Here is a 25,379-nt window from a genome sequence, read left to right on the forward strand (position 1 = left end):
TGTCAGCTTAAATTTGGGGGTATGTACATCTGTATTGGGTGGTCTGTGTAGGACTTACTGCATTTTTTGTACTTAGTCCCCCATTTTAAAGTCCCAAATTCATTCAACAAATTACCATAATCTTAAAGTCATCATATATAGTACTTGGTTGCAAATCCTTCTGAAGGTGTACATTTAAAGGCCTATATTATCTAAGTGTACACTGTTTCACCCCATGCCCTGTCCCTGTTGGAATGTAAGCTAGGGTCCGAGATAGATTCCAGCTGTGGTATAAATAAAAGTACTTTAGGGGATTAAAGGACCTCTAGGCCTGCATGGTCAGTCTTAGTATGGACTCCCTGATCCCTGCTTAAGATTGGCTAGTAAATGGAATCTTTACATATGATGATTACATGAATCTCATAGGCTGGAACAACAGTTCTTTGTCTCTGAAAACTATATAAACTCATATACTGGACTTTATATTTTTGAAGACTGTACTTGTACCTCTTCCCGACCGGTCGTATTATTAAATTATAAAAAGGAGCTCCTGACTGTCATTTGTTATCTTTATCTTCAACACCATCATCACCATGGGGCGACATAGCTCAGGAGGTAAGACCGATTGTCTGGCAGTCGGAGGGTTGCCGGTTCATATCCCGCCCTGGGTGTGTTGAAGTGTCCTTGAGCAAGACACTTAACCTCTAACTGCTCTGGCGAATGAGAGGCATCAATTGTAAAGCGCTATATAAATGCAGTCCATTTACCATCCATTCAAGTGGTGCATATGGGCCAAATATTTTCTTCATATTTATGAAACAATCTATGAATAAATTGTATTGCACATGTTTGTAAAGGTGCCTTCTTTTGTACAGCTGTTACTTATTCTGCCACTAGTGCAGACCAACTTCATGACAGTATTTGATGTATCTGAAAACTTTTCTCAGGGATGAATGTCATACCAATGGCAAGGCACGTTTCCACCTTGATTAAAGGCTCTAGATGTAGATGGAAGCAATATAATAGAAAGATAGCTTATTCAGTACATTATATCATGCAATACAGTAAATATTAGCCTGAAGGAATTGTGTCAATTAAGGATTTTTGTGAGGGGAAGGATACAGAGAATTGCACTCTCACATTTTAGGTGCCTAATTCCACATTGGCTTCAAGCCTCTCTAAAGCTGCTGTATACTGCCCTCTACAGACATAATTTAATACATACAAGTGCTGCTTGTGTTTAAAAGGTGTGTAATGCGCTTTCTTACCATAGTCCGGTGAAATAAAATCAAAATGAGACAACGGCCTGGAGCCAAAGGTGTATAATGCACTCTTTTAACATAAACTGAGGTAATACAATCAAAAGGAGACAAGACAAATATCTTATCTATTTGATGTTGATGTTCACCATTTCAAAAAGCTTTATTCATAAGTTTTCTTCTGTTCCTTCTTGAACAACTGAGTAGTCTCATGGTAAATTTCCTTATTCAGCGATTGTCAACCATAGGTGCAAACAAATATCAAGACGGAAGCTTCTGTGTCCCCCTTCTGTGTCTTCTGTGCTTAAGAAACGATTATCCATACACCTACTCCTTGTCTCATTGTAATATCATATTGTAAAGCATTCACCAATTGTAAGCTTGCTTGGGTTTTTTTAAATCATGTGCTACTTTTATTGCATTTCGCCAACAAATATTAACCTATGCTAAATAATTCATGAGCAAATGAGCAATAACCTTTCAAAACACAGTAATGACACAGCACATTCATCCATTATCTACATCTGCTTGTCCTGAGCAGGGTCATGGGGGGGGGGGGGGGGGGGGTGGGGTGGTTGGTGGAGACTATCCCAGCATGCATTGGGCAAGAGACATGAATACACCCTAGACAGGAAATCTATTGCAGGCCACACGCACCATTCACTGACCATTCACTAACACACACTCATACCTATGGGAAATTTAGAGTCTTGTATTAGCTTACCTGCATTAGACTGTGGGAGAAAACCGGAGTGGCCTACCTGAAGGAAACCCATGCGGACACGAGGAGAACATGCAAATTCCACACACGGGGTCAAACCCAGGACCTTCTTGCTATGAGGCGACAGTGCTACCTGCCCCTGACACAGCACAGTTATGCATAAAAAGTGCTGTGATTGCTACACGGTGAAACAGTGTATAAAATACCCTAAAAGCTGGGAATGTGCGTTTGATTACAAATGTAAAATTGTGGAGTAGAGAGCAAAAAATAAAAAATAAAAATAAGTCTGTCTCAAACATTATGGAGCTCATTATATTTAAACATATGTTTCAGCATATGCATAATATTAACACTACGTGAATATGTGTAAGTATTAATATATCGTTATATTTAAATATATGTAAATACATGTCATAAATATGCAAAAGTTGCCCATTTGAGTATTTAAATAGTTTCACAATATACTTGAAATGTATGTGAATATATAATGTAAAAATATATGTGTAATAATACATTAATAATGGAAGTACATATATTAGAATACATGTTAAAATACATGAGGATACCATATATTTCCATATGTCATTTTCCGTATGGGAGGACACACTGACAAATTAATTAATTAATTAATTTATTTATTTATTTATTTATTTATTGGTAAGAAATTGTGTGCTCGTGCTAGTCACGTAACTGGAAAGAAAATCTCTCTTTTTGCCCATATCCATATGTATAGTTGCAATTGAGTCCAAGGTGGGCAGTATGGCATTATTTACTACCTAATACACTCTCCAGGAACAATCTGTAACAAACGGGTGCCGGTGTAAAACAGCATCTTATATTATAAGTTATAACTTCCTTTTAAAGGATGGGACAAAAATGCCGAACACCAAAACCTCCGACCCAATTACCTTAAATGTAGCATTTCGCAGTAAAAGTGTAGATATGTGCTGTGTCAGTAAACAAACTTAAAGGTGACAGAACTAGCCAGAGTTTCCAAGTTGTAGCATTTTGATCATGGTTACATGATTAGATGTATTTTGATTAGATACATATTTTATTTTATGTAAAACTATTATTTTGTCGTAAAGCCGCAAATTGCGCGAAAGTTGTTCTTCTGAATATAACACATAATTTGCATTCCGGACGAGTTCAAAAAACCCACCCACCCCTAACCCGCCCACATCTTCATTACGTCGTGGTTTGCAGAAAACCGGAAACTGCAGGGTGCCTTTATTAACCCCGCCCCTCTGCAAAGGCTGCTGCAGTAAAATTCGGTGCGCCTGCGCATTAACGATCCCTTTTTGTTGGAAGGTAAGGGTTGTTATGGCGCGTGCTTCTCTCCGCAGTAAAAAAAATAAATACTTTTTAACTATTTGTTCGCGAGTCTTTGTTACATTGATATGTTCAATTTTGTTTTAGGATGACTGAAGTAGGGTGGAAAGCGTAAGAAGTACTGTATATCTTACCGGCGCGGCTGTAGGGTAGGGTGTGGGTTCGTTTTTTTATTTCTGTCCCTGTCCTACTGCTGGTTGATGACGGTAACGTTATTTAGAATAAAAAGCATGATTAGGCCAAACGCGCTCTCTTAGCGAAGACTTTGCATGTTTGCTCAAATCCGTTATTTGTCTCTGCGTACGTTCTTTTAAGTTTTAACATGTGAACGGGTGGTTTTATTGGTGTGAAAGAATAAAACCTTGAGATTTTTGTCATGAGCTCGCTAGAGTTGGCTTGTGAACGGTGGTTGCGTTACGGAATGTAATCGCAAGGCTCGTTGGCTAAGTAATGTTAGCTTATGGCAAGAACTTGGCTAACTATGTAGCTAGCAATAAAAACATTAGTTTTTTTACTAATTGCCGTTCGGACGCCTAGCTATGAATTAGTTTACAGGATACGTATAACTCTAGCTCGCTACCAACAGACGTGTTGCAGTGGGACGTATAATCGAGCGATCCTATTTGCTAGCCAATTCCAACGTTTGCTAATGTGCGAGCTAATGTTAGCTTTGTAGCAGCTGCAGTTCTCAATTATCGATAATTAGTTGGCAAACTTTATAAGGCCTACAGTTGGCTGCTAGCAGTTTCTGCGATTAACATTTGCGCTTGCACGTATTTGACCAATGTTTGCGTATCGTTTAACGTTTTGCTACATTGACATTGCTTGGATTATTCATCTCGTCCCAAATTGAATGAAATGGAGACCTGTGATAAGATGGTTTCTCTTCTGGCCTAGTTTGACTGGCTGGTTCTCATTCAAGAATGGTCATGTTAGCTGGCTAACATTGCATTAGCCAAATGGCTAACATAGTTTGTTAGCCATCAGGTTTGGGTCCTATGCATTTACATCTCATAGTGTGACGAGTAACGAATGGCTACAATATCAGTCTTGTACGGAATATGGTTGCTTTTTGGTTTTCGTTTGCTTGATTGGTCACGAGTGAAATATGCAGGATGCTGCATGTCCCGTACCAACGCTCTTCGCTGGCTACACTTATTTTCGCTCCCATCGTATAAGACTGGCACCAAGGACACGTGGACAGTGAAAGGGAATCGAAAAAGTACATGTAGTCCCCCGTTTTCTGTGAGACCACGCACTGGCTGAAACATTGAGCTTGTGGTTTAGACGAAGCCCTTGAAGTCTGAAAACTTTTCTAATGTCTGTCCTTGGCGTTCGCCTTCATATTGACATGATTGTCATTTTAGTTAAACGATGACTACCAAGATACATTTGCTAGCTAGTTTTTAAATTTTGATGCTTCACAAGCAAGAATAATTGTGTTGTGGTTTTAAATGGCTAGCGGTTTGTGTTTATGTACGTTACTATTGAATACAATTACTGTCAATTACTTACTGTCGCCAATTAACGGTTCTCAATAAGTTCACTTGGCCGATGGTTTGGGTTTACTCCTTTGGCAGCACTTGTCGCCACAAAGTTTACTCTGAAGTCGTTAATAAATGTATGAAATAAGCTACGAAAATGGCATTTAAAGTTTTGATTCTGCTTCTGTTATACGATTATCTCCTGTCACCCTTTGACTTCCCAAATTGAAGGTATATTGGGAGCAACAGAGGGCCTGTTGCGCAGTGCTGCGCTCGAGTCGCTAGCAAACTGATTGTAGTACCGTTTGTTTTGCAGAACCCCCTAGAGTCGATCCATCATGGCAGATCCCGAAACCGATTTCACCAGTGGGGATGCTGGGGCTTCCTCAACTTTCCCCATGCAGTGCAGCGCTCTGCGCAAAAACGGCTATGTGGTTCTGAAGGGACGTCCCTGCAAGATTGTGGAAATGTCAACTTCCAAGACCGGCAAGCACGGCCACGCCAAGGTAGCGTGCGTCAAATGTTTGTTTACTTTTTCATTTCTTAAATGGGTAGGAGGGATGTAATTGGTCACTCCTGCTTCTGTAAAAATGGAGGGAGTTGCAGTTGTACTTTTAATTAATGGGAGACTAAACTGGATGCATACCGTTCTTTGTAGGTTCACTTGGTTGGAATTGACATTTTTACTGGTAAGAAAAATGAGGATATCTGCCCTTCTACCCACAACATGGACGTCCCAAACATCAAGAGAAATGACTATCAGGTGAGTTTCACCAACTTCAAAAAGTGCTGCAAATGTTCAGTCCGGTCATTTCATAATTGCTCCCAGATACTTTATTTGGGTCGTTAAACTCCTGCTACTGCGCTTAACCCATCTGTTTTCAGGTATGTTTACTATCTCTGCCTACCCATAATTACTTGTTTGTAATTGAGTTTGGGTTGATTTTTATATTTGGTTCACCGTTTTTGTTCATTGGGCAGTCTACTTGATGACAAATTAAGACCGCACTGGAGCTTGTTTTGATTGTTAGTTATAAGAACAAAGTGTTACGCACCCCCTGCCTCTACAGCCCTTGCTTGGAGAGCACAGACTTACTTAAATGTAAGTTCTGCCAGCCCTTGCTTTTTCACTCTGTAGTACACCCGGTGAGCTGCCTGCCTGGGAACAACAGGTATTGTGGGATTTTGAGTCTCATACTAGTAATAGTTATGTGTGCTGTTTTTGTTGCTACTCTTAATAGGCAAGGTATCAGAACTCTTAAGGCCTTTGGATTGCTCTCAGGTTTCCAAGGGTTCATGCATTTTCTAGTGAATTATTTATGGCCGTGGTGGCATTTCTGACTAACTCAACAGCATGACAGCCACAGGTGCGATACGGTCATACCCTTCCCTAAAAACCCCCCACTCGCAAGAGACCGTCACTGTCACCTGTCTGCTGACTCGGAATTATCATGCAAGTATTAGGAAGAGTCACTGCTGGAACCTTCTGGGTGAAGACAAAGTGCGGAAGTGTACTTCATCTAGCATATGAGCCAAAATCAGGCTCATGAAAGTGTGTCTGTGCTGATTGTTGCTGCTGTTGTCAGGTTTGCAACATTGCTATCTCGGTGTAGAAAGCACAACGCGTGATGCATTTTGACAGCGAGCGCAATCTGTTTTAATTTGTGGTCTTTTGCCGGGCTAGAGGAGAGATGGACACATTTGCACTTAGGTGCTTGACTAATCAACACCTGACTGCTGTTTGGCACTGGGGTATGAAGAAAATGGCACAAATTGCCTGTAGTTATAATGAGTCAATCTGAGTAAACTATCCTAAATTTTTAGTCATTCTGTCAGACTTGGCCTATATTGAGTTTGCTGAATTAAAATATCCATAAGTTCACCCAACTCCTAAAAAAGGAAATTATAACATTAGTTAGCTGGCCAGTATGTAGGCCAACTCAGTCACCAAATGAACACCTGAACCACTAATCTGTCTCCTGCTTCTTGTTGAACAGCTAATTGGCATTACCGACGATTACCTCTCCCTGATGCGGGAAAATGGCGATGTCAGAGAGGACCTGCGTTTGCCTGAAGGCGAGCTGGGAAAAGAAATCACAGCCAAATATGAAGCCGGGGATGAGATTATGGTAAGTGCGCCCCCGATTGGGTCTGAGGGGAAACGCTGCCCGTTTATGATGCTTTCCCATGTACAGGCCGGGTTTATTAGGTCACTATTTGCAATCGCATGTTACTGTCCACACGATCGGTCTAGTGCTAAACAAGCAAATTGGAGGCATTGTATCACTACCATAGATTGATTTACAAGTTAAGGGGACGCGGCAACCATGCTTCCTTGCGTGTTGTCTTAATACACAAGTGAAGACTTAATCGTATGCAAAGCATGGCTGGGCCGGGTCAGTACATTGCTTGTAATCACTGCCGTGGAGCAGCTGCTGCTCTAAGTGGATTTTCTGGGCTCGGTAGGGCCTAAGTGTCGTCCTTTTTCGAAGTCAATGTGAGGTTGGCAACTGAGTTTGAAGTCTTTCAAAGCCTCTTTGTAACCTGAGATGGTGGTGGTTTTGCTTATTAGAAAGGTTTTGAGTTGCTGCCAACTTGGATTCTGAAGTCTAAAAAGACAAAGCCAGATAATTTTCAGTTACCTTGATTGATGCAAGTGAGTGGTTTTATTATATTTAACCAGGTAGTGCAGGTGCTGTCTTAATTGTTCAGTAAACATGTCAATTGCAGTTCACAAGCTTAGCTATTTTGCATGTTGCTCATTTTATAATTGTGTACTTTTGGGGTGGATGGGATACTGTTTTCATCGGCGCGCTAGCTATTGTCATTGCCTGTTATCGCTTGTTAGCCAGCATTCAGCTTCTGTATTTCGCATCTGCTTAAAAAGGATGTAATGGGACCTCCGATGCCAGATATTTTGTTCAGACTGGAAAATATGCTCACTGCCATGTGCCCACTTGAGTTCCTGCCTGGTAGTTTCCTGGCCTTTGGGTAATGGGACACAGTGACTTTTCTAACTCAGTTGGCCTAATCAGCCACATTGCTTTAAATGAGGAGATTGTGGTGGCAATGTAACTACTAACATTCTATTGTCTTATCCTTTTGGGTGGATGCTACATGATTGTTGATGGCATTACTTGTTTCAGCTGTTTCGACAGGACACATTGTTTAAGTCCAGTGTTGTATTAGCTTTCAGTTGTCCATGTTTGTTAGTGAGTTGTATTTACTTTGTGCTTTCATGGTCTGGGCAATACAGAGGCATGGGGACCAACCCTTGGGCTCTACCCAGCAGGCAAGCCAGTGACAGCATTGGCATTGAACATTTGGCAGCAGTTGAATCTTGCAAGAATGAAGTTGAATTTTATTTGTAAATCTGACCAACATTATGAAGGCAAAGAAATGCTGGTGCTCCTTTGCAAGGTAGTTTGCTCGATTGTCAATAGGGGCGCATTTCACAAATCAGGCATTTATTTTCGAGCCCACCTTACAAATGCTGTTACAGGCCCCATGACTCCATTGCGTGAACCTGTGTCATTTTGTGTTGTTGGTGTGACTGTCTTAACATTTGTTTTAACAGATTGTGGTTGTGAATTTATCGTTTTTTTTAATGCATTCATTTTGCTTGCTATGAGAGGTTGCGGTGTCTAGTTCTGAACTGTGCCATTTGGGGGAAAATGACTAACGCTTTCTGATTTCTCCCTCCCTCCCTCCCTCCCCACAGATCTCTGTGCTGTCTGCCATGGGGGAGGAATGTGCAGTAGCTATCAAGGCCATGGGCAAGTAAACAGGGATGGACTGGCTGCTCAGGCTGAAGCCTATACTACAGATCTTAACATATTGGTTCCGATTGTCACCAAAGCTATGGCCTTCACAAGCAACCTCAAAATGGTTTCCGTTTCTATTCCAAAACTGTGCTGGACTCCTACAGCTGTTGCGTTGGCTGATTGGCATTCTTCCGAATCACTGAAGTGTTTGTTTTGTTTTTTTTTTTGTTGTTTTTTTAATACTTCGAAGTGGTCTCTCTCTCTGCGTAACATTCCTGAATGTTTAAAATTATGGGATCCGCTAGTTTTTGGGAGTACCCGCATGCATTCCTTTTGTCAAAACATGCATTATTGTACAAAGCCTGTCAATCTGACACTGAAATTGTTTATTTTTTTACACCTCAATTCTTTTGCCCCAGAATAGCGTTTCACACTTAACTTCAGTACCCCTGCAATGCCCTGAAACACTCAGCTCTTTATGGAAGGCTCAATGTGGATAGCTGGCACTTACGAACATATACTTACTACAAAAAAAAAAAAAAAAACTTCAGTGATTTATATCAATGCCAGTCTGCCTTTTAACGATGGCAGATGAAAAATTGCAGCCAAGTAAGATCTGGTGGCCATGCACGATTACCTCTGAACGCGATGCCAACTTGTTGGCCGTCATTGGCAACCTTACCACCGTGTCGAAGCCTGTACATGTGTGAACTTAGGTAGGCTTGCTGAATGTTGTGCTGATGCATTGTAATGTTACGAGGGGTTCGGTCTGGGGAAGGATGTTAAGTAAAAAGAAGAAAAAAGTTATTTTTTTCTTTCTCACTCGAGGCCTTTGTCACCAGACAGAAGATTAAAAAAATAAATAAATAAAAAAAAAATAGAAAACCTTTTCAGTTGCTTTTTTCTTTAAATGTATTTACCATGCAGTGATTTAAGATGAGTGATGGAACTTTCCAGTTAATTTCTTTTTTCCCTGCCCCTTGTAAGCCTGCTTATTGTTTTGTTTGGCTTCTAGATGGGACCTGGTTTTGGATATTATGCGTTATAACGAACAGGGCAGGTGACCTGGTTTAATTCTGGTTGGGAGGGATGTGGGAAATAATGGTTTGGGGGGGGAAGGGTGTGAAGCAATGTTTGACTGTGGGAGAGGGCTTGAATTTCTCACAATCAAACTGAATGCTTCATATTAATGATTCAGATTTTAATGTAGCTTGTTGGGGTTTTGAGTCCTCAAAAAAAAAAAAAGTTAAATCAAGGACAGTGTGGTATTTTGATGGAAATTGAAATAATTTGTCACCAATGCCCAATTGTCATCAGTCTTCCTAGCTTAGTGATGAAATCTAAGATTCAGTGATTCAAGTCTGGACAGACCAGCAGAGCTGTTTGCTGTTGAGTGACCAGCAATCTATGAATTGTAACAGAATAACCTTTCAGGCAGAATTAGTGGCATTCTGTCCTTAAAGAAATTTGAACTAGTTTTGATGAAATTTGGGTAACTTATGGAGTGAACAGTCTTCCATGAGCCAGGTTTTATTCGTCCTATTTGTCCCTATGACTGTTGGTACATGCTGTTAGTTCATTTACATGTACGTACTCTAACTTGTATGTCTGCAGTACCTGGAAAAAAATTTTGTGGGCTGCCATTGACAGTACCGTTGAACCATCTCAGATTTTGCCATCCTCTGTAGCATGGGTCAGGCCAGTGCAATTAATGGGTTGCATACATTTTCATTTTAACATGGGGGCTGTCAAAATTGGAAGCTTGCTTTGTAGTGGCAGTAGTCTTAATCGTACAAGAATTTTATTTGACTTGTAGCTTTTCAAGGGTTCTGAATGGTAATGGGAGATGGGATTCATCATTTTGGATTTGGAGAGCAAAGATGTAATTTGTTCATACATGATCAACTCATGTCTCCTCCCATAGATGTTCATGGACCTTCATGCAGATCACTGCCCAGAATTTGGATTGCTTTCACCTCTCTCACCTGTATCCTAGTGAATTTCATTCCATAATGAGTTTAGCTTATTGCAGAATGAAATGTCGATGCTGCATTTGTTTTATCTGAAATTACCGGTCTTCAGTCTGATTTAGCGTTTTATTACATTGGAGTTCCCATGTGTAGTTGTAGTATGTTCATGTAAATTGACTTCAGATTTCAGTAGTTCAAAGTTTTATGCTGATTTCCAGTGAAGTACTGGGGAGTTCAGGTGAAGTTTGCTTTTTTTTCTTCTAAGGTATTTGCATTGTTGAGAATATTCAGTCTCTGGATGATTTCATGTATCCTGGTGTCTGAATTCTTTTTTTTCTTTGAATGTTTGGTTTATCTTTTTCTATGAATCGTTCTACACTTGACGCATTACTTGGTGTTTTATGTCTAGCTCATTATTGACTTCATAGTTTACGTTGTCAAAATTTTGAAGTGAATTGAACTTGGTCTGGCTTGCTTTTTGAGAATTTACTTTGATAAGCTAGAGGAAAGGAGTATCCCCTCTAACTTAATGAAACTATCTCAAATAATAGAATGGCTGTAGTGTGTAAATGCAGCATGATTTCAAATTGTTTCCACTTTTGGTGAAGACCAACTTTGAGGCTTTTGAGTTTTCAAAGTGCAAAGCACAAGCTTACAACTTTTTAGCTTTGTCTTATCAAATTTATCCATCGCCCCTCTTGCATATCCCAGATGTATTTTAGAGTATGACGTGGCAGTTAGGAAACTGTTCTTATGACCAGCAATTGGCAAGTTTAAAACTGAGGCAGTTTTTGTATCTTAGCAAGGTTACAGCAAATACACACCTGTTATACAATGATATGCAAGACTCCCTACATAGAAGTGGCTGAGCAAAGGTCTATGGTGTCGCTGTATACATTTCAATTTGAGCTGGGGCTGGCTATGGTGAATTTCTTATTTTTATTTTTTTTGGGGGGAGGGGTCTTCATGCTAAATTGTACTTGTCACAAATTGTTGTGGACTTGGTATCCAGTGCCAGTCATTGTTAATCATGAAATGCATTGGAAACTGTTAGACCCTTAATTGGCTGCTACAGTGTTACGAATTGTTTCTGGGGCCTTTTTTGGGAGGGTAGTTTTTGACCAATTGTTTTTGCCTGAGCCCCTCCCCCCCATCCCTTTTAAAGTGTGGAATATTTAGGCATGTAAACTTGCATTGGCCCTGGCTCTAGCCTAAAAAGAAAACAATATTTGCTATTTCCTGTGAATAGTCCTGGCCTGTCAATTTGAAATGGCGATCAGCTGCTTTCAGAAAGCACACGTGATCTTCAAAGGTTTGACACCTTGAGGTGTTGGGTAACATTTGTTGCACTATAGAATAAAATAGTCATAAGTCTTACTGATAAATTGCCTGTTTGGAGATGTAGCTTGCAACATTGGATTTCCCCCACCTAATATTTTTTTGTTTGTTTTATTTTGATTTTTTTTTTATTATGGCTGTTGAAAGCATGTCACTTAAACCTCGAAACGCAGTCTTCTGGGACTGCTTGCTTATATTGAATGCAACTAAAATGTAACCTTTTTCAAGGATTTTTATTTTCCTAGGTGGCGAATCAGAAAAAAGCTTTTATTTTCCTTCCTTGAAATCTGTCTGGGATCGCTTTGTTCCCTTTTCTGTTGTGTTACGAGGAGCTCTGGCGGCAGGTTGTTTTCCCTCACCTAATCGTTCTGTGATGACCATGTACCTTTCAGCTGAGGACCAGGTCACACTCACCGAAATAAGCAAAAGGTGCATTGATGTCTTAACTACGGTTGAGTGAAGATTAGTCTGCCTGAGTGCTTTGAAATTGTGAAATGCAGCACCAGGAGCAATTGAGAGTTGAATCTGAGCATTTTGGGAACAAAAAAAATTCAAGAAAATGATTTCCCCTCTTAGAAGGCATTCTTCATTTGACCTGAATTTGTCACGAACAAATTCATTTTTCCCTTTTTACAACCAGGGTGAGGGGAAACCTCTCTGTCCCAGCTGTTCCTCACAGGTTTGTCAATGCCACAGTGTATTTGCAACTGTAACTATGTAAGCCAGATCTGTTCAAAGTTGAAACAACCTGCCTTATCTTTGTAAATGTAATTATACTTACATTTCTGTTTGTTATAGAAAGTTGTCTAAAGATGTATTGTGACAGGAGAAATGAACTGCAGCTTGCGTAGCTTAATGTGCAGAACTTGTTTAAAAAGTGATACAGAAGTAAAGCAAAAACTGGTTTACTGGTTGTCGATACTCTTCCAAGACCGACAGTATTTCAGACGGCTTATTAAACTGTAATGGGAAAACATTGACTGGATGAGGTGGCTTTAATTCTGAAAGTGTGGGTTGTCTCAGGTTAACAGTGTCGAATTAGTTGTAAATATGGCAGTAGTTAACTAGATAATACATTCTCAGTAACAGCCATTGGAATTTCTTTGCAGTTGGCAGTAAATGGCTGAGATGACCATTATTGGCTGGGGTTGGAACTATTTTAGTTTCAGAACTGAGCTTTCTGGGACCACACAAAGTAAAAATCTGGCGGAATTGATCAAGGGACAATCCCAGCTAACAAAATATTTGAAGATTCTTGTGATGTGGCATACTGATAACATCACATCCACATGTTGAGTGGGGATTTTGAGACCTTTCATTAGGGATGATGGCATTCAAAACTGGCATCTGGATTCATGTGGACTTGGGTCTTCTTGTAGCCCCCAGTTTTTAGTGTTCGTCTCAGTGATACCAGGGGGCAAATCAAAGTAGATCTGTTGGGGCCCCAGAAAGCTCATCACCAGTACTGACTAGTCTGTTATACTGTGTAATGAGGAACATCACAATTTGTACCCAGGCTTACAGGGCCTGTTTGGGCATTTGGTCATTTCTGAGAGTTTGTGACTGAACATTTATTAAAGACAAAGGGGTTATTGATATATTCCACAACCCCAGTTGGGGTCGGAGTAAAAATGAGAAAAATAATTAGCAATAAAAAATGGGGGGCAAAAATCAGCATGTAAATTTTTTGGTTAATGTTAACAATACATACAAGGTGTATGACTGAAGCTGGAACGTTTGCCTGTGTTGCAATAACCAGGAAATTGGTTGACATGTTTCACTAACGATAGCCATTCAAACATTAAAATGTGCATTCAACTGGCTACCTGTTGTAAGTCTGTTTGTGTGTTCATTCCATCTTTCCATGAACCAAAAATAAAGTCCGTATTTTTTTATTTATGATGAGCTGGCATAAATCGAAACCCAGGTGATCGACAGGAAAAAGTATTGAGTAGTCAATCACTGGAAAATAAGCTCCTATGTTTCAGTTATACTTAACAGGTCTGCTCTGTTCTGTTTGGATTTAAGTTAAGATCATCCTGCTCTTAAAGTTGGCATAGAACTGTGTCATCTTCTGGCTGTGTTGGGAGAAAAGGGTTCTTTTTGAACAATTGACTCCTGCAATATCTGGAATAGAGAACCTCATTTTTGGGGGATGATTCACTGGTCTAACATTTATTCACTGTAGGAATTCTATGATCACAGCTTTTGGGGGGGAGAGAGAATGTAAACTACTAGTGTATATACAGCCAGGGTACTTCTGGAGCACATTTGTGGAGCACAAAAATAACATCAGTTATTTTGCAAATCTATGAACTCTTTGAATGGTGGTAGAGAGGAAACACTATAATGGGGCAGAAGTGCAATGTGGGACTTCTAGGGACTACACTAAAATGAATAACCATTTGCCAACTCAGACAAAATGGAGGGCTTGCTCATTTGAATGCCTCAAAGTTGAGTGCCAACTACCAGAGTACACACACACACACAAATGCAAAGATATAATGCAAGATATAAGTGTATGATTAAGAGTGTGTAAACTACACATTCACTCAAAAGCATGTGGGCCAAATACCAGTTTAGTGGGGAACGTGAAAGGGGGTGGGGGCGGGGGCAGTGACAACGCTTCTCATTGCTGCCCGATCGCCAGCAGGAGCCAAGGCCGAGCGACACTGCGGAGGGGTTGAAGCCAGTCGGCTGCGCTACCTAAATAGGGTGAAGTATTGTGCGGGGAGGGAAGAGGCCCAGGCCTCTGCTCCAGCCTCATTCCCGTCATTAGTCTCACAGCCAGCCGTTGGCCGCCGGCCCAGAACGTGCGATGAGTGATCGTGCACATTAGTCCTGACGAGAGTCCAGAGCAGTGAGCAGTTATGACAAGGGAGGGGGAGGAAAGGGGGGGAGGGGGTACTCTGGCTGGCTGGTTTACACTGCAGTCAGTTCATTGTGCACTCAAACAAAGAAAAGCATTGTTTTGCTTTTTTTAGGCATTTCGGTTTTTTTCCCTCAGTTCTTTGATTCTCCCTGAGGGTTGTGACCGTGCCATTCTTTCATTCATTATGTAAACTGAAACCTTTTATTTCTCAGGTCCTACTGTTTTTGACGCTCACCAATGGTCCTGACCAGACATTGCTGCTTAAGTTCCAGAGGGGAGATTCTGTGCAATTGAAACTATATGTTTACAGAAGTGTTTTTTTTCCAACCTGCTTATTTGGACTGAAAGGCTTTTGTTTTACATGGGTCTTTCAGAATATGATTGCTGGTATTCTTTATACAACGTAACAAAGAAGATGCAGAGAACAGTATGTGGTATACATTGGGATTAATTCATTGTTATTAGTTTACTCTTTTTAGAAGAATCCTGTTTGCACAGTCCGTGCCTAAAAATGCAATGCATTGATACACACTGAATATGATGGACCCTCAAGTGATACAGGAATATATCTTTTGCACTAGTCCACGGACCTCGCCCCACAGCCAGCTGACATAACGGTGTTGAAACTGGCAAACAGGACAGGAAGGTCCCGCCACAAAAAAACAGCTTGCTGCGCTGACCCCTTCCCCCAGCCTGTCATCACCTAGGTGTGTGTTTTGCAAGGACTGGGCACCTTGTGCATGTTCAGGAGAGAGCACGATGGCCAAAATAACAAGGACAAAACCACTGTCATTGCAAGCACTGCCAAGGGGAAACTGAACATAAGCACGGCCAGAAAACTTTATAATGTTTCAAATTTATCACACTTGAAATGATTATTATTCTTAAAAATAATAGTTTGAACAACCACTGGTTGTCAAACAACCTCACACCATACCAGACCTGGGTCACATACATGAATATTGAAATATACGTGTGTATTTGAAAAATGTTTTTCCTTTTTAAACATTTTTAGGTTTTGTCCTATGTGTTTTTTTGTTTGTTTGTTTGTTTGTTTTGTTATTTATTTCACTCTCCTTTCAAATTATTTCTGTTGGGTAATGTAACTTATTTTTTATGATCACCTTGGTGTTTAATTTGATAACTTAAAAAATGTTGTTTCCCTTTCATCAAATTGTTTGCAATGTAGTCACAATAGTCACAACCTGAACACGGGATTTTTATTTTCCCTGGCATACCTAGCCATTTCTGACATACTGTGGCTTCAGAGGGTAAATAATTCCTCTAAACATAAAAAGCACCTTAATAAGAAAATTTAACCGTTTGTCCAAATTGCGTATCTATACAATTTGGATACCCATGACGCACTCTCTTGAACTGAGTTACATTTTAACACGTGGCACTGACGTCATTGCGCCTACAAATTACTTGCGCAGAACACTCGACTTCCTCTTTCACCGCAAGCTCAACATGGCGCCTGTATGTATCACCGAATGTGAAGCGTATTTTGTTTAGTCGTCGTGTTATTGGCAAATAGCGTCAACATGTATAGGGTGGAAACAATATTGACCGTACAGCGTTTAATTATTGTGTTGGTGTCGGCGGTTCTAACCATAAATTTAGTTTAAAATCGGGACAACTGGTATACCGGCACGCACGGAGAGCTATCTAGCACGTGTGAGCTCTCCTGGTAGCGCAGTAGAATCCAGCCAAATGTCACATTCAAACCATGTCCTTTTCTGATTTTTCCTCTGAATAAAATCCTGTAATGACGAAATTATTTATTTTACCGTATTTTACGAGAGTTTCCCCAGTTTTTGCATTTCCTCTGTAAATTATTATTGATATTGTGTCTCTAAACAGCGCTATACAAATAAAATGGAATGTTCTTGACTTGAATTAATTGCTCCGGCCGGATCTAGTTGGTTAGAGTTGTTCACATGATATTTGTCGACTGTACTTAACAAATGATAGTCCTATCATTAAATTAGTATTTTTAATCTTGCTCCAGGGTTTATATTTGTGCGCTGGTTTTCTTTCCTTCTAGACTCATAGGTTAGTCTAACTTGCTTCCAATTTTTTTTTTCTTTCAACAAGAGGCAGTGCAGATTGAGCTTATTGGTAACTACGTGGCCTAGGAACTCCACATATGGTGTACTTATTAGGTGTCCACATAAGCATTTGGGATCCTGCTGATTTTAAAAAAATAAAGTAATTTGATTCTTACTGAATTGTATGTCCTGCATTAGGTCAGCAAATTACTATATGGACCATCTTATTTAAAAAAAAAATTATGAAGGCTGTCCTAATTTGTAGTTGATTTTTCTTCACCCCACCCCTCCACCCAATTCTTCAGAAAAGGCAAACCATCGTAAAGAAGGACAAAAAGAGGGCTTCTTGGAAGTTCACTCTTGACCTCACCCACCCTGTTGAGGATGGAATCTTGGACTCTGGGAGCTTTGTAAGTTAAAAGTAATATAGTACTTACTTGGTCCCAAGTATCAGTTATTAGTAGAACCACTGTTCATTGCCTGAACCTGTCTGTCCCTTTGGAATATCTGGTTGTGCTGATGATTAGAGTGGTGCATCAATAAAATATAGCTAAATGGTCTATCTGTGGTCAGCTCTAAACTGATGTGTGAACTTGCAGATGGAAATTTATTTACATGTTTTATGCTGCATGGCTAACGGTATGATATGACTAGGGTTCTCTTCCCTAGTTTGTCTAGGGTTCCCTTCCCTAGAATTGTGATTCTGTTTCATTCATGTAGGAGTCCTTTCTGAAGGAGAGGGTAAAGGTCAATGGAAAAACAGGGAATCTGGGCAATATTGTGCAGATTGCTCGCTTGAAGAACAAAATCACTGTCACTTCAGAAAAGCAGTTCTCCAAGAGGTAATCTTTGCTTATCTGTGTGTATTTGTAGAGGTAGGCTTGTTGCACATGTAGAGTATAGTCTCAACACCACTGAATTATGAACTGAATCTTAAGGCTAGATCTACAGATTTAAATTCCTTTAAAGGCATTTCAGCAGGTATATGAATCTACTCCATTAATCAGTTTCTGTTGGAGCAGTAAAAAAAAAAAAAAAAAGTAATGTGCAAGTGGTGGACATAATACATGGAGTGTACCATGAAGTCTGTTTTGATTGAACTAATAAATAAAAAATTTAAAAGCCAGGTTGGTACAATATACATTGGCACAAGGATTAAAGATACCTTTGTTCTCCTCCTCAGGTACCTGAAATACCTCACCAAGAAGTACCTGAAGAAGAATAACCTGCGGGACTGGTTGAGAGTGGTAGCCTCAGACAAGGAGAGCTATGAGCTGCGTTACTTCCAGATTAGCCAGGATGATGAGGAATCTGAGACTGACGAGTAAACCTCCAGCTCTGGAGGACTTCTAGGCATGGACAAAATGACGACAGTATCCAGCCGCAATGCCTGGATGAGTAGCTTAACTGAAAATAAATGTATTTTCCAAACCAGTTATGCCCAGTTGTGTATTTCTCTTGAAACATTTGTATGAATTACATTTTTCTTGAAATAAACGAGTCAAGGTTGGAATCCGTATTTGCATTTCTTGCATTTTCAAGAGAAGCATGCATATAGGCTTTAGCTTGAAATATGCAAATAAAGCTGGACTGCTGGCTATTCTGACATACTGGATTTTACTGAGAAGTCAAAACCGCAGCTCCTAAACCACTGTGCCACAGTGGTACATGCGTCACCGTAGTTCAGAACTGGTTCTCAACCTTTTTGCCCCCAAGGCCCCCCCGTGCCCATGGAAATATTCCAGGACCCCCCCCCTCCCCCACAGGAGATGTGATAATGACAGGCAGAGAGGTCATCACAACTCCATCTGTATATACACCAATGCAGTTAGTCAAGCTTATTCCAATTAACTAACTTGGCATTTTTGTAATCCTCAAATATTTACAAAGCAAAAATGTTATTTTTCCATTTCCCCATTCATAGCAAACAAGTGAGTCTGCAGAAAGTAAAAAGGTCATATTTTATATACTATTAATTTCTTGCTTTGTATTATTTGTTTAGCTGAATAATTACTCATGTCTTGATCTTTTGTGGTTGAAGCTTTCAATAATGTTCTATCATCTCAGGGCCCCCCTGGCAGCTCCCTAGGGCCCCCTTTTGGGTCCCAGCCCCCCTGTTGAGAACCACTGGTTTAGAATACATGGTTCCAGCTTGAATGATGCAGGTTTAATTCCCAGATTGTGCACTGGTGGTGGTGCTCTGAAAATCAAATGACACTTGGCTCTGGCAACGTAGGGGGTTTTGTATCCTTCACTGACCTTTGCCCAAAGTGTATCTCATACAGAAGACTCAAGTGGATGAGCTGGTGCTCAAGTATTAGTTGGATTTGTTATCCCATTAAATGACTAGTTATCTTTCTCCTTCTGTCTTCAAACCATGTCCCTGTCCCCCTTTAAACCCAGGCTCAGTGCACCAGCAATATGACTAGTAAATGAGGCTGTTCCAGCAGGCTTTCAGCTGATACCAGCTTTCTTTCAAAAGCAGTTGGCAGTTTGAAAGTGCAGAATGGCATTTACATTGTTTATGGACCTCCCCTGCCAGTCTGTCACACACCCATGCCCATACTCGCACAATAGTGTCTTGGATGGATGCCCGCCACTTACTCAGATCTGAGGTTGTTGTTTTCAAGCTGGTGCTGACTTTGCTACAGCTACACTTGCATATCTATGTGCAGATACCTCTAGCTTGGAAATGTTTTCATGCCTGTCCTGACCGTGGTAAAATAAACATATCACTTTCCGCATTCCATTCCACTTTGTGCGACAATGTCCACTAGGGTCCGTTGCGGTCTCTGATACATTAGGGATTTTTATCCTGCATAATCACCATCTGGTGTGAATGTTGTTGCCTTATTCCCCATAGTCCGAAATGACAAGGCAAGTTAGCATTTTAATCTTTTTTTTTTTTTACATATATGGTTTGTAGGTTCAACAACAGAGGAGGAATAATTTATATGGTGAAATGAGACTGATGCCTTTCAACCCTGCCCTTCATATTGTCACCCTGCAAGTACTATTTCTAAAATTAACTGCATTACAAAACATACCCATTTACAAATCTCTTAATTTGGGTGATGCATTCTATTATCTTTGAATGCATTATAATATTTCAACAAAAGGCAAGCTTCCTGAGGAATGTATGTGCAGTATTGGACAAGGTTCTCCAGATTTATTCAACAATGGGGAAAATAATTTTTAAGTTTTTTGAGGGAATAGATCATAGCTCTTCAACTAAAAAACAATAAATAATTAGAAAAAAGTGCATTAAGCTTAAAAAAATTCAGGGTGGTGTAGAGTCAAAATTTTATGTACACAATACATTTTTGTTGAAAACTCTAAAAATAGACATTCTTGCCTATATCGGATACACATGGACATGGCGCTGCCCATATCGCCGCCAGGTGTCAGCAAAACTACATTTAATACCACGCAGTAAAACACATATAAACCTAATATAAGTCGTAGGCCAAACATTTTACGCTATTTACCTGTGTAATTCGTTTGCTAACGATGTGTGCATTTAATCGAAACTAGTTTTATTAAACGCCTATCTAAATTCTTTTAATTGTCTTTTTTTTTTTAGATTAACACACCTGCTTACCTGCATTGCGTCACAATGAGTACCGTAGCGTTTTCATTTCAGACTTTAATTCTCGCCAATTTCCCATACGCCACGAGATTTCATGAGCGACCTAACCCCTTACGTCGTGGAATATCCAGTGCACAGTTAATAACACTCCAGCACAACACAGGTATGTGTAATGCATTTATTTACAGAAATAGATTGTAGGCGACCCTATTTAGTTAGACGGCGTGCACTGCAATCCTATTGTCGTCGCCACTAACAAAAATAAGTTAAAGTTGCCTAAATTCGTACTTGTGTTAAATTGTACGTAGATACTGCTGTTGGTTTTCCGTTTTCCGTTGGTTTTCCAACTTTCCGTTTTCTTACCCCTGTTCAGGCAAAGGGAGAGGCAATGATCGAAATGTAAAACCACAACGTCATCATAATTGGTGTCAAACGAACACATTTTTAGGAAATGAAATCAAAACCTTTCCAACTTTCAAACACAAAAATTAAGATTCGTGAAATTCAATACATTCTGTATTAGGGCTATTGATCAGAAATGTATGTTATTTTGTTGGCCATTTCATTACCAAATGTTAGGCCACTAACTCTTAGTTCACCAGCCTTAAGTACAAATGAATTAACTGATGTTCGAACTTAAAGTGCTATATTATAGCTTTTAACCACAAACTTTTAATAAACTCATTTTAATAATAATTTGGATCTGAACCTATTTCCTTTTCATTGTTCTTCCATTTCTTCAAGGGAAAGTGTTTTTCTCCCAAAGCAATAGAAAGTAGCAAAATGTTGAGTAACAATGTTCAAGTTGTATGTTTGACAACGCACATATCTGATTTTCACAGATGTCACAGCAGCTTATATTTGAAAATATACTCTTGGATCACAATAGCTGCTCTTGGGGAGCAATACATTTAAAATGGCTACAATCCTGCATATTAGTGATTTATATTGAGACTGGCACCAACTTTCATAGTTGCACACACTAAACTGGCTTCTAAAGGGCAGTGATTCGTTTGTTAAGCATTTCAAGGTATACAATGCTCTGTTCCTAATTTCTTCTATATTCAGTGTCCTCTCATACAATCCGTCCAACAGCATGCCATCAAAAAGAACTTGAACAGTAATATTGTTTCAGAAGGCTACATTAAGCACCGGAGAATGCGTGGTTATGTTACTGCACCAATCACAAAGGAACAGATCAGAATGGATTGGTCTGTCTGGTGGTTTTTCACTTTTGTAGACCTACTTCAGGTGCCTTTCAAGTGCTTGTTTATTTTTCTGTGCCTCGATCTCATGCATTGTTTCCCTTTAGCAGTGGTTTCAGTTCTTGGAGAAGACGGGCAAAAGGCCTGGCCTTGTGCAGTGGCGGCTAATGGGTAGCACACACCCATACACATGGTGCACCGGGTTAAGGTGAGCCTACCATGTGTCTGCATTTTTCTGTTCTGAAATCAGCTTCCCTGTTCCATAAATGGAGAATAGAGGACGGCCAGGTGCAGTGCAGGTGTGTGCTGTATACCAAACCTTCTTCTGTCCGAGAGGATCATTTATCATTATAAGTGTGCCAAAGTGTTATACGCTCTTCAGTGTAATCCAACATCTATAATAGCGAATGTAAATTGTTTTATGTGTAAGTATTTCAGATAAATATGAATACGGAAATGTGTTGTGTTGTACCACTTACATAGAGTTGCCTATATGTAATTTCAGGCATATATTATTTAAGATTTTGTAAAGCCGACACAAATAGTAGTGTATTGTATTTCAGCAGGAAATATGTTTTTCAAGGTATGCCCTCTTTTTTTGGCCCAGAAATGTTGGCATCCCATACTCAAATGTCCTGGTTTTGAGTAAGATGAATTATTTCATAGAAGATCAAAGTGAAAAGCAGTCAGAAGCAGAAACATTGAATTTTTGTAATATGCTCTGCAGTTCTCCTCCTCCTCGCTAGTGAAATCTTCCAATTTCACTTCAGTGATTCTTTTTTGGTGCTCGTCAAGGCAATAGCATCCCACATTCTGTCTTTAAGGGTGAGATGGGTGATGGGAGATGTGCGGAGGCATACTACTAGGCTGTACATCGTATGGAAATAGTTATGTAATGAGGAGAGTATGGGGGAACACAAAGGCCAAACTTGGCTAAAGCTGTTACAGGTGCTTCTGATTGCATGTCCATTGTCCTAATGCATAGCATGACTAACCTGGACCCCAAACATGACCTCATGTAGCATCACATGCAGGAAGTGATATCATACAAAACCAACAAATAAAATACTTTTTCTTCTTATAGAGCACATTTGGTAGTTCATATATGGGAACTCAGGCATCTATATGAAGGGACTTCGGTCATTCAGAAAGGTATATTTAATAAATAAATAAATCAAGAATTTAATACAAGTGTTTGGTAGGGTGTATGAAGTCTGTGTTCTAAACAGTATACTACAAAACCCAAAAAATAAGTCAAATGTATTTTAGTACTATATTTAGATTTGAAATCTTATTTGTATGACTTTTTTTGCTCATTGGCACCGAAAAGATGGCCAATATTTTTCCAAGGAGTGCAGGCCAATATTTGTCCAAGGAGTGTAGTGACAATTCATCTAGGAAGTTAGAAAAGATCCCATAAGAACATCAAAAGAGCTGCAGGCCTATCTAGCCTCTGCTAAGGTCATTGTTCACAACTCCACAATAAGAAAGAGACTGGGCGAAAGGGGTTATTCATGTGAGAATAGCAGGGTGGAAATCATTGCTAACCATAATTTATGAGAATTTCAGACTGAGGTGGAATGGGTGGAGTTAAAGTTTGTAAAGTTTATCTGTCATTGCTGCATAGCTATCATCAACATCAACATGTGCAAGGCTGAAATGTGTTTTGCCTGCTAAACCCACCCCAGGCTCTGTGGGACGTACCCGGAGAGGGCTGCCAGTTTCTTGTTCAGATGTATTTTGGCACTGTTGTCTAAAAATGAGCAGACACTGTACTTGATGGACAATGAGTAACAGGAATATTTGTGCAAAAAAACTGCCAGGAAACGGTTTGTTTTGGAAAGCGATGCGTGTGCCCGTGCAGATAAATCACGTTTGATATTATTTGTGATGGATAGAATTTGATCAAGAAATGGGATTTAATGTCTGGGTGCGTGTGGTTGTGGGTAGACCATGTGATATGTTTTAGTGCTGATTTTACATGCTGTCACGTACGTAGCAGAAGCATGACTCTAAATATCACCTCAAAGTAATTGAATTTTGCATGTGTTGGGCAGGGGGGACTACACATACAACAGACCCGGTATATGAAAATGCTGTATTTAATAAAATGTAACTTACCTGTGGATTAATTTATATCCCAAACATTCCTCCTCCTGCACGCATACTTTCCTTCTGAATTCTGTCTGCAGTAACCAGCTCCTGGATTCTGGAGCTTTGCCGGGTTGTTTGAAACTGGGCAGACAGTGGTTATGCAGCTCAAAGCATGTTTGAAAGGATTAGATGGCACCCTTTAAAGAGAGGGGAAAGTAATTTCACCATTTATACTGAAGGCTTTTTGCTATTGTTTTCAAGACCTGTGGAACAGCTGGAATCTTTTATATTTGTCTGTAGAAAAGAAATGTGCCAAAAAATTCAAAAGAACTACCCTGCTTGCGTAATATTATTCAATTTTTAAAATCTCTGATAGCATGAACAGAGTAAATGTCAAATTCTTTCAAACTGAGTCCATGAAATGCTTTTAATTTTCAATTGAAACATATAGTATGCTGCTTGATAGGCTTAATGGCTCTGAGACGGAACCCTAGGTGAACTGCAAAGAGGCTTCATCATAGTGCTTGTGTTGTGGTACTGCATTCTATTCAGTTAATGACATTCTCACAATGTACCTGTTACTTTGAAACAACTTAGGCGTTTGTGATATCAAAAAAATTTTGAAGGGATATTACGCTGACCGTTATTTGTTATAATTAACTACAGGACTGTATCTTTACAGATGAGTGCTTGGCCAGCTGTGCAATTTAGCTCTGGACTCATCCTGTCACACTGGTATGTCTAACATCATATAATTAGCTGATGTTCATTAAATTCTTTCAATTCAAATATCATTAAAGAAAATCAAATGGCTCACCCCATAGTCTGGAATTAAATATTAAAACTTGACTGTGCTACCGACAGCTGTGGGTGACAATCCACTGGGCTACACGTAATGACCATAGCATCACCAGTAGAAGGTATTGAACCAAGTGAGGATATGTTTCAATTGGTTGTTCAGTAGTGGATGGCAGATCTAGTCTGTAATTAACTACATGTAGTTAAGTTTAATTACATTTTGCAGCAGTTTGCTGGAAGTTCATATACATTCTAATCTGTGCTGTTGTTTTAGTAGTTAATTATTTTTTTTGTCATTTTGAGGTGTTGTTAATGACATGAATTACCAACTACTTTGGGCCTAAAATGTATATTTGTTTTCCAAACCCTTTTGGCCATATAGTTGCCAACGGTCAACTCCAAATTGCCACACATTGCTGCTTGAATATGTATGTGTTCCAGACACACGCACACTCTCTCTCTCTTTCCCTTGCGTTCTCTCTTGCGTGCACACACACACACACAAACACACTCACTCATACACGCATACGTATACACTTACTTTTGGCATGCGCGCACTAGCACAGGGGTCTGGGGTCCGGGGGAAACTTCAAACTCTTCAGCCTTCTTTTGATTGGCGTTATTTAGCAAAGCTAATATTGACGCCCGGCCGGCGGTCCGGCGAGGTCGCCGGCGGAGCCCTTGATGTCTCACCGAGTATCGTGTTCTGTTGTGGAAGCTGGGGAGAGCGCGCGGGAGCGTCATCGCGCTGTTGTTCCTGTCCGCCGGTCTGTTGTTCTTAATCCGGGCCCCCCCCCCTCTGCTCCCGTGGGACGCCGGAGACGGCCCGGGGTCTGTTACCGAACAGGAACCTCCCGCGCTCCGCGCTTTGAAGCGCGTCGTCCGGGGGGGGGATGAGAAAAGGTGACCCACCAAGGAGACCC

The 25,379-nt window shown here is 40.1% G+C and overlaps 3 protein-coding genes across 6 annotated transcripts in view; all 3 read left to right on the plus strand.

The window, feature by feature from the left end:
* Positions 1-3,150: 3,150 nt before the first annotated feature.
* eif5a2 (eukaryotic translation initiation factor 5A2) lies at positions 3,151-13,670 on the plus strand. Its single transcript, XM_064338750.1, has 5 exons — positions 3,151-3,270; positions 5,092-5,281; positions 5,434-5,538; positions 6,773-6,904; positions 8,497-13,670. Exons 2-5 carry the CDS (start codon positions 5,114-5,116, stop codon positions 8,557-8,559), a joined length of 468 nt encoding a protein of 155 aa, XP_064194820.1. The 5' UTR covers positions 3,151-3,270; positions 5,092-5,113; the 3' UTR covers positions 8,560-13,670.
* Positions 13,671-16,075: 2,405 nt separating this feature from the next.
* On the plus strand, positions 16,076-18,204 carry rpl22l1 (ribosomal protein L22-like 1). Its single transcript, XM_064338751.1, has 4 exons — positions 16,076-16,198; positions 17,076-17,180; positions 17,491-17,612; positions 17,954-18,204. The coding sequence occupies exons 1-4, from the start codon at positions 16,079-16,081 to the stop codon at positions 18,096-18,098; spliced, it is 492 nt and encodes a 163-aa protein (XP_064194821.1). The 5' UTR covers positions 16,076-16,078; the 3' UTR covers positions 18,099-18,204.
* A 2,174-nt stretch (positions 18,205-20,378) lies between these two features.
* Positions 20,379-25,379, plus strand: part of slc7a14a (solute carrier family 7 member 14a) — an 80,813-nt gene continuing 75,812 nt past the window's right edge. For 2 of the 4 annotated variants that reach the window (XM_064338763.1, XM_064338761.1), the window contains exons 1-2: positions 20,380-20,522; positions 21,672-21,772. The gene's annotated coding sequence lies outside the window, so the exon portion shown is untranslated. Of the gene's footprint in view, positions 20,523-21,671; positions 21,773-25,379 lie in introns of all 4 variants that reach the window. The other 2 variants (XM_064338764.1, XM_064338765.1) reach the window with 2 other exon arrangements.

The sequence above is a fragment of the Anguilla rostrata genome, chromosome 6 (genome assembly GCF_018555375.3).
Source record: "Anguilla rostrata isolate EN2019 chromosome 6, ASM1855537v3, whole genome shotgun sequence".
Classification (NCBI taxonomy): Eukaryota; Metazoa; Chordata; class Actinopteri; order Anguilliformes; family Anguillidae; genus Anguilla; species Anguilla rostrata.